Source organism: Eurypyga helias, unplaced genomic scaffold (assembly GCF_000690775.1).
Source record: "Eurypyga helias isolate BGI_N326 unplaced genomic scaffold, ASM69077v1 Scaffold43500, whole genome shotgun sequence".
NCBI lineage: Eukaryota > Metazoa > Chordata > Aves > Eurypygiformes > Eurypygidae > Eurypyga > Eurypyga helias.
In genome coordinates this window covers 1,321-9,743 of record NW_010228426.1, presented here as the reverse complement: position 1 = coordinate 9,743, position 8,423 = coordinate 1,321, and the positions used below count along the sequence as shown (strand labels likewise).

Genomic DNA, 8,423 nt, shown 5'->3' with positions numbered 1-8,423 from the left:
TGGAGTTAAACCACGACACTACCTGGTCTCTATCAGCATCATTTCAAGAGGATTAGTCTGGCAAGAACATGTCCAATTTCTCTCAAAAACACACAACCTGGCTTAAACACAGGTGTTTCAATGTGTAGTCACCAAATGTAGCCACGGACAACGGCATGTCGTCACTACAAGTCTGAATGCCCCCACACATATGCAGATCCAGACAGTCACAGATTATTTAAACCAGGAGGGACCTCCAGTGATCATCTAGTCCAGATTCCTCTTCCAAACAGGTGTAATCATATCTAATTGCCTAGGGAAGCATTGAGCTGAGTCTTAAAACACCTCCAAGGTCAGAGATCCCACAACCTCTCTGGGCAACCTGTTTCCAAATGTTTCAGCATCTAAAGCAAGTCAGAAAGTTAGGCTAGTAGCCTGATAAAAACTTCCTTCCTGAACAAGCTAAGCCTTCTGCTGATATGTTCACCAGCTCAACGGTCAGTGTGTACAAACTCAAGCACAGCAGCAGTATGAGGAACACACCCTCTGGCCATGCACCCACACCTTCTGCCAATACCCTTTGACAAAAGGATGTACTACTCCCCGATAGCAGTGCAATACCAGTGGTTCTTGGCTGGCCAGAAAACTGGTAACCAAGCTTCCTGGCACAAATCTGAGCCCAGTGCCATTTTAAGCCTCTGTGAGACACAAGGACAGTGTCACACATACCTTTTCTTTCCTTCTGATGTTTTCCCATACCCTGTTACACACCATGCACTCAAAGGTGTCAATGTAATTGTCCTGGGTGATATCTCGCACTCCCCACTTGCGTTCCTTCAACACTGCAAGCAGCCTTGGGTTGGAAATGTCCCCTTTCAGCTTCCACTGTAGGTAGGATTCATACTCTCGATCATTTGTATCCAGTGTTTTGATATAGTGGGCCAGCTCCCGAGGGTGTGAAAAACTGGATACCAGGATTGCACTCTTGTTACTTGGAAGCCAGTCTGCAATGCTGGGAGACCCAAAGTACACTGGTACCACACCCAACTTCAGTGGCCGCCAGAGTTTTTCAGTGATGTAATCTTCAAAAACGGCATTTTCAAAAGCAAGAATGAACTTGTACTGTGCCAGTATTTTATAGAAGTTCCCGTCATCCATGGCAGTTGGACTTCTGAGATGCTGAGGAAGGTCTCTGTTATGCAGACACTCCCCATAAGAGTCTACTTCAATGTAGCACATCAGCTCACGGACATAGCTGTCCCGATCAGACGGAGGGTTGCAGTCAGACTGTACATAGACAAGTGGTGCAAGCCTCTTCCTCAGGCTGTTCTTCATCTGCAGTGGGATCATGTACCTCAGCGACTTCAGGACCTCTACATCCTCAAGGTACTGAGTGGTCAGCGGCAGGTGAGAATGGCGGCTAAAGGTTGCTGTGTGGTTGAATAAGGTGATGGTCGGTTCGTGGAAGAGTTTGTAGTTGTTTTTTGGTGACTCTTCATGGAAAAGGGCCCAATCATGATAGGCTTTACGAGGGAGGGGTAGGCTGCCGGTGCTGAAGTCAGTGCCTAGACGAAAGCAAAAAATATTTAGTCTGCCCCTATCTATCATGCCAGACTAACTGCAATGACACAGAAGTCTAGTTTTAAATTAAATGTCAGACGTGCAATCACCGCATTTATGACATCATAAGGCAGTATTGCAGAGAGAGCAATTCATGCAAAGGCAGAGGAGTATTATGACAGATAAAACTGAATTTGGCAGAACAAGAATCTAGAGAATGAGGATCAGTAGTTAATACCAGAAACGGTTTCCTTTCAGGCCATATTAGTTTAAAGACCTAACATTTCAGAGGCTCACTAGGCATTTGATATTTTAATGCACTGAAATGAGGCTTAATAATCCCCTGGTTCTGTAAATAGGGGAACAGATGGTATAGCCTCTATCCATGATGTGAGGGAAATGGTTACAGCAGGGCTCAATTTGGTGCTAGTAGCAAAACAGGAAAAAAGGATGGGCAGGGTTAAGGAGAAAAATTACAAGAATGACTTCAAGTCTTGGAAAGACATTTTGCTATAGAGACTCTGGAAGCCAATCTATTTAATTTATCAAAGAGAGTTGAGAGGTGATGTATCACAGCTGCCTACCAGATACATAAGGAAGTAGCTTCTGCCAGAAGATGGCTCCTCAAACTAATGCTTATAGCAGAAGAACAACCATAGTTAAACTCTAAAAACAGACCACTGCAGCTGCTTGCACCTCCCTGCAAGGACCTGCAGGCTCCAAAATAACTTAGGAAATCAGTGGTGGAAGCTTTAGGACAAACCTAGAACCCTTTTCTAAAAGGCTGGTCTGTTCAAAACTGAATTCAAAATACAAGTATTTGAATCTGACTCTAGTTCTCATGTCAATACGGCTATACTACACTCATACCACTAGCCTTACTGCAGATTAAATGCAAAGCTGATGAATCGCTGTCAAGACATTTCCTCACTGCCTTAGAACTGTATCTGGTTTTTAGATAAGTACAAGCACCGAATATACAAAACTTTCAACTGGTATTGTCAAGCAAGGGAGCTTCATAAACTGAAACAAACAGTGAACAGCTGGTCTAGAAAACACCACAAAGCCCCTTTCTTTGGAAAACCTATTCTACCATCCCAGCCAAACTTCTACCTTTTCACTCCCTGTTCTACCCTTAATCTCCAACCACTGATGGGGAGAAGAGGAAGCTAGCAATAGTCTGACAGAGAATTCTGATATATATATTTAACATATAAAGAAGGAAAAAAAAAAAATGCCCAGTGGTCTTTGTGGCTGCACGAGCCAAGAGGACTCCAAGGATGACCTTATAAAACCAACATAAGGCTTCACTACTGCAGTGGAGATGGATAGCATGAAAGCAAAGGAATGAGAAGCTGACCCAGTTAAAGACAAGGAAAGACTAGCTGTGAGCAACACAAAAACCTCCTACACAGCAAGTTCCTTGAGAAGCATCAGGTGGGGTTTTAAGGCCACTAAGTACTTGACCTTCTGTTTTCCACTTAAAGGTGGTCCCAAACCCTCAACACTAAAAGGATGAAGGGCTGTGCCTCTCAGTGAAAAATACTATTTGCTGCCTCTGTTTCTGATGTGCTATAGTGACACAAGAAGATGAGGAAAACTGGAAGGGAAACTTATAAGGCCTACCTGGTTTTGAAAACATTTTGTTCTAAGTGATGCCCAGAACAGAAGCAGCAGTGCATACAGACAATAATAACATGCCATGGACTGAAACCATAGCACTTCAGCTCTGACTCTCACTAGGGTGGTCCCTCTTTAACATGGTACTGCAGAGAAGAGGGAAGGAAAACACACGAAAGAATGAGACAAGGAAAGGTATGAGAAAGAGACAAAAATGCAACATGTAAAACTTACTAAACAAGGAGAAAATTAGACAAAGAAAAACTTAGATAAAAATGCACTACAGATTAGAGCACAGCAGAATGACTGATTCTAATGTAACAATCAATCTCAGTACAGCAAGACAACACAAACCTTTTAAGGATTAAAGGGAAGATAACGTCAGCATGTTCCCTACGCTGTGAGATGAAGGAAATAAAGAAGCTTATGACAGGATAAAGAAAGCACAAGACTAAAATTACAAGCAATCTCAACTTCCCAACTATTAATTAGGAAATTTTAGATATGAGGCAAAGTACAGAATAGAAAAACAGATGCTGTCAGAAGTTCTGCATCTTAGGAGACTTCTTTCCTTCAGGATTCATAATCCAAGGACTCCACGGTCCAGCACAGAAAAACATCCTCCTCCCTTGGGAACAACAACCCTGAGGCCCTGACAGCACCACACCACATCCAGCTCATGCTGACTCAGTTGCATTGGTAGCCCATGCTACATGCAAAACTCTGAAGTGTGTGACACTGAAAGGGTGGAGTCGGGAAAACCTCCCAAAAGCAGGTACAATCCAGTCAGTGGATTTCACATCTCAGTTCCAAACAGGAGGTGGTGGCACTTGACAAAGTCACCACCTACACCTAGGGGCTTCCCAGGCCAGGACAAGCTGCAGAAAAGATTTTCCTAGCAAAGCAGTTCTGCTGGAAAACATCTGTACCCATATTTTTGCATAACATTTTTCCTAAGCTTTTGATCATTCCTATCTTGACTAGCTCACTAACCAAGTATTAGGGGAAACTTAATGCACTTTTTTTCGAAGGTGAAACTGTGCCCTGATCCAGCCTTAGCATGGAAATGCAGATGTTCCAAGTTTTCTCTCAACAGGCTGTTTAGAGGAAAATGCTGTAACACTGAAATCTGCCTTTTTGCAGGCCCACAGTTCAGTGCATCAAGGTCAGTGTGTGTGTGTGAAACTTTTCTGTACTGAAGCAGCATTTTTTTCACCTTACCTTTGTCTCTGCAGGTTTTAGCATTGTGACATCATTTATTCCAGTTTAAAAATAAGTAAGATTTTTGCGTATTTTGACACTTGTCTATACACAGTTCAAAGCCAGCATCACTAGAAAAAGATTCAATCATAGAATCATAGAATGGTTTGGGTTGGATGGGACCTTAAATATCATCTAGTTCCGACCCCCCGGCAGGGACACCTTTCACTAGACCAGGTTGCTTAAAGCCTCCCCCAGCCTGGCCTTGAACACTTGCAGGGATGGGGCATCCACAGCTTCTCTGGGCAACCTGTTCCAGTGCCTCACCACCCCAATCTACTGGGAGTCTTCTGCACAGTATAAAGAGTCCTTTAAAAATAAGTAAGTAAACCATGTCCACAAGCCTGCTAAAAATGGACAGTAACAGTCCTTCTAATGCTGAAACAAACAAAATTACTACCAGAGACTAAAACGACCAGACTTTACCGTTTTCATGTGATGCACATCCAGCTTTCCTTGTCTTTAACTGGGTCAGCTTCTCATTCCTTTGCTTTCATGCTCAACCACTGTATTATGAACTGACAAAGCTGACCTACTTGGAGCTCTGAAAAGATTAGTGATGAGAAGTTTTTGGTTCACTGTTAACAAACAAGCTGAAGTACCTTCTTTCCTCGGCTTCCAGCTCACCTGTATCCTGACTGAGTGAACGAGATTCAGGATGCTCTTTTATTTTGTTTTGTTTCCAGAAAAAGGAGCTGAAACTACCACAGAAAAGCATTTGGCTTTATTTTTCCACTTCAATTTCACTTTTTCCCTGAAAAGCCCAAAATTAACAAAGTATGGCCTACTTTCAAAAAACTCATCTTTTCTGTTTTCTGTAGTTGCTTTAAATTACATGTAGTGGGAAGTTTCCAAGGCAGCACAGCCAGACCAGCTCAGAAGGTTGCACTAATTGCTGCTCCCTTTGCAGAATCAATAGGTTTCTTTCACTACTTTCCATTTACAGTCTCCTACCAATCTCTCAGCATACGAGGCAGGAGAGTTGCACAGTAACCAGTGAGGGCATTATTTTAAGACAAAAGACTTGCACAAGTGCAACAAGGACTTGCAGAACCTCTGCTAGGGGCGACAAGTCAGAAGACTGGAAAAAGCTGGCTTCATCTCAGACTGTCTTTTCATGACTTGGCAAACTACAGGAAATTACCTTTTCTCCCATAAACAGGGAACACGTGATTGGAAAGCGGCATGAGACAAGGCAACAGTCACTCCACAGACATGCACCATGACTTTTCAGAGTACTTTTACACAGAACATACATCTCTCAATCTCTGCTGGTTGTATTCAGCAACAGGCAAAGTTTAGCACAATGAGCTGCACAAGTTTCCTGCTCTCAGTGATTGCCACCTAGAATATTTAACCTCTAAAGGAAAATAACTGGGCAGGAGGGAAAGTTACTCCTTTAAAACGAAAGAGATCCTTACCATAGAACAGAAATGCTCTCGTCATCTGATTGTGCTGGTAGGTCTTGTTGATAGTAAAGAAGCAAACATTCTCTCCGCACTGGCCCAATCTCCCTGTCTCTCCAGTCAGGGGAGACCACCAGAGCAGGACGGGATAGTGATTTACATCAGACTCTGTCTTGAAGCTGCTGTGAAGTTCCTGCTTCTTAAACTGAAAAGTATGTCTCTCCACAGGCTTTAATGGGCCACTGTGTAAATTGGAGATTACTGCCACCTTATTCTCTGAATTGCCCAGTTCAGTGATAACCTTCAGGGAAATAAACATACATGTCACAGCACATCACTGTCATTAGCCAGGACACCTGCTTGGAAGAAGTTTAAGCATCAGGCACTAAGTCTGTATGTTAAGTTTCTGTCAATCAAATTGGATGATTTCACTGATAGCAGCCACCATCCAGGTGATATGAGAACAGCAAAAGCTTTAATTGGAATGTGTAAGGAGGAGGCAGGAAATACGTTCCTGTACTGAGATACAGCTACGTCATGTTATGATTTAACAACACAACTTCTGCTTTCTCACGAGAAAAAGCTCAGAAAGAGGATATTGGAAAGCAGGAGAGTGTAGTTTATATTAGGTTGTTTGAAAACATTTCCCTCATATCTTTACTGCAGGCATTCACTTTGCTGTTTGCTGTGTCATTTGCTCCCACTGTTTAGCAAAATACACTGATTGTAGCCAGACTAAATAGGCTCTGTGCAACACAGGATACTGGGACAGCACACACAAGAGGCTCTGCAAAGTGCAGCTGTACAGAAAAATACAGAAAACACTCATGCATTGGCAAGTGGACAAGACACTAACTGGGAAAAAGACTCCTATGTCTAATAGTTTGACAAGATGTAACTGCAGCAATATAATTGAATTAAGTCTACAACTATCTCATGCCCAGGTTTCTCCAGGAACATTCTCCTTCTTTGCTTCCAGTTTTTGCCCGGACAATTTAAGAAGAATTTAAGAAGTCGCTGCATTTGTGCAGAATTTCTAATAGCTCTCTCTGAACTTCCTGGGGGTTGACACACCCCAACTATATTGACAGCTCGTGGGCTACAGTAGTCCCAGTCACCATCCAGTGAATACTCCCAGATGAAAATCCCAGCCAGGAAGCTCTAACCAGCTCCAGACTGTCTTAGCTGTGGATGTGCAGTGGCGTCACAAACCCTACCAATAAAGGTCCTGAAAACTTGATAGCTTTGCTCCGATGCTAGGGCAGCCGTATTACCACCTTTGGATGCCTTGTTCAGGGTAACAGAACTGAAAGTGACCATAGAGTGTCAGTGACTGCCTCCAGGAAATGTCTCCAGTTTGGAGCAGGCAGCTGGCCTGGGAGAGCCTCAGACATCTTCCTGCTGGATCCACTGGGAGTTACCTGAGGTACTGATCTGAACCAGAGCCTCAGTTCAGAGTAGAGCCCAAGCAACAAGGCATCTCTGGGGCAGATCCTGGCCCACTCATGACAAGACTGCCAGCCAAGGCTGATTCAATTTGTCCAGAAGTTGTTCTCTTCTAATGAAAATCTGCAGCATCCACAAATTAGTATGTCTCCAAATTGATTTTTCTCTCATGCATTTTTTTACTGACCAGCTTCTGGACTTCCCAATGCTAAGAATGGCCTTAGAGTCAGGACTGCTAGACAGATTTCCATCACCACTTACTTATGTTCCCAGATCTTCCTGGTCCATCTGCCACATTTGTATGAAATAGGTCCAGCCTTGCCTCTCTGCCTAATGACTTCCAACACATTAACAAAGGAGGCAATGCTTGATGGAGACAATGCAGCATGGCATGGTATGGTACATCACTCCTGAGAAACTCCTTCTTGAGCCAAGCAGCTGTGCAAGAAAGATGTTCCCTGTGTAACGTCACTTCTGGAGTCAGCTATTACTACCAGGCAAATGCTGCTGACAGAGTTTCTTTAAACACTCCTCTTAAACCACAGACTTGTACGGGAAACGCCTGTTGTCTTCAACACCCTCATTAGCCAGAACTGTGTCATACTTTGAGAGCAATCTTACACACAACTTCACCCTTGCCCCTGTACCTGGAGTGTCACCACAAGGAAAAAGGCAGCTGCAAAGCAGAAGCAAGATGCCCACAGTTTCTTCCTCCTCATCCTGATCATGCTGCTCTGTCAGGGTTGCCAGAGAGAGCAGTTAGAGCTAGGCATCAGGAAGGTCAGTCTGTGTAAAGACTTCAGCCTTTTCTGCAGGGTTTTCCCACTCCATTCTTACTCCTCTTCATGGTGACTGCTGCTGAAAAAGGGTACAGAATCAATAAAGACCACTCCTTAAGCTCAGTGGTTAGCTTGATGTCTACCCACAGCTATCTGTAGGCATCAGAGCCACATTTGAGACAGATATCCAGAAACCAGCCTGCACAAAACAGCACTCTCATGCACAGCCCCAAGCATCTAGTCCCCCCTTAATCATCCTGGACTTGGGCATCCTCTCTAAAAGGGGCACACAACCTCTCATCCTTGCAGTCAGTGTAGAGAGGCTGATAGGCCTGGCTCAGTCCTATGTGGGAAGGGCAGCTGTTTAACTGAA

General features: G+C 43.7%; 1 protein-coding gene across 1 annotated transcript; it reads right to left on the bottom strand.

Annotated features, from left to right (window-relative positions):
* Positions 1-708: 708 nt before the first annotated feature.
* On the bottom strand, positions 709-8,123 carry FUT10 (fucosyltransferase 10 (alpha (1,3) fucosyltransferase); the record flags this gene model as incomplete). Its single annotated transcript, XM_010159167.1, has 3 exons — positions 7,919-8,123; positions 5,841-6,126; positions 709-1,544 (listed from the first exon to the last, which is right to left on the bottom strand). Coding segments are annotated over exons 1-3 (1,203 nt in total), but the record flags the coding sequence as incomplete, so codon positions are not given.
* Positions 8,124-8,423: the final 300 nt, after the last annotated feature.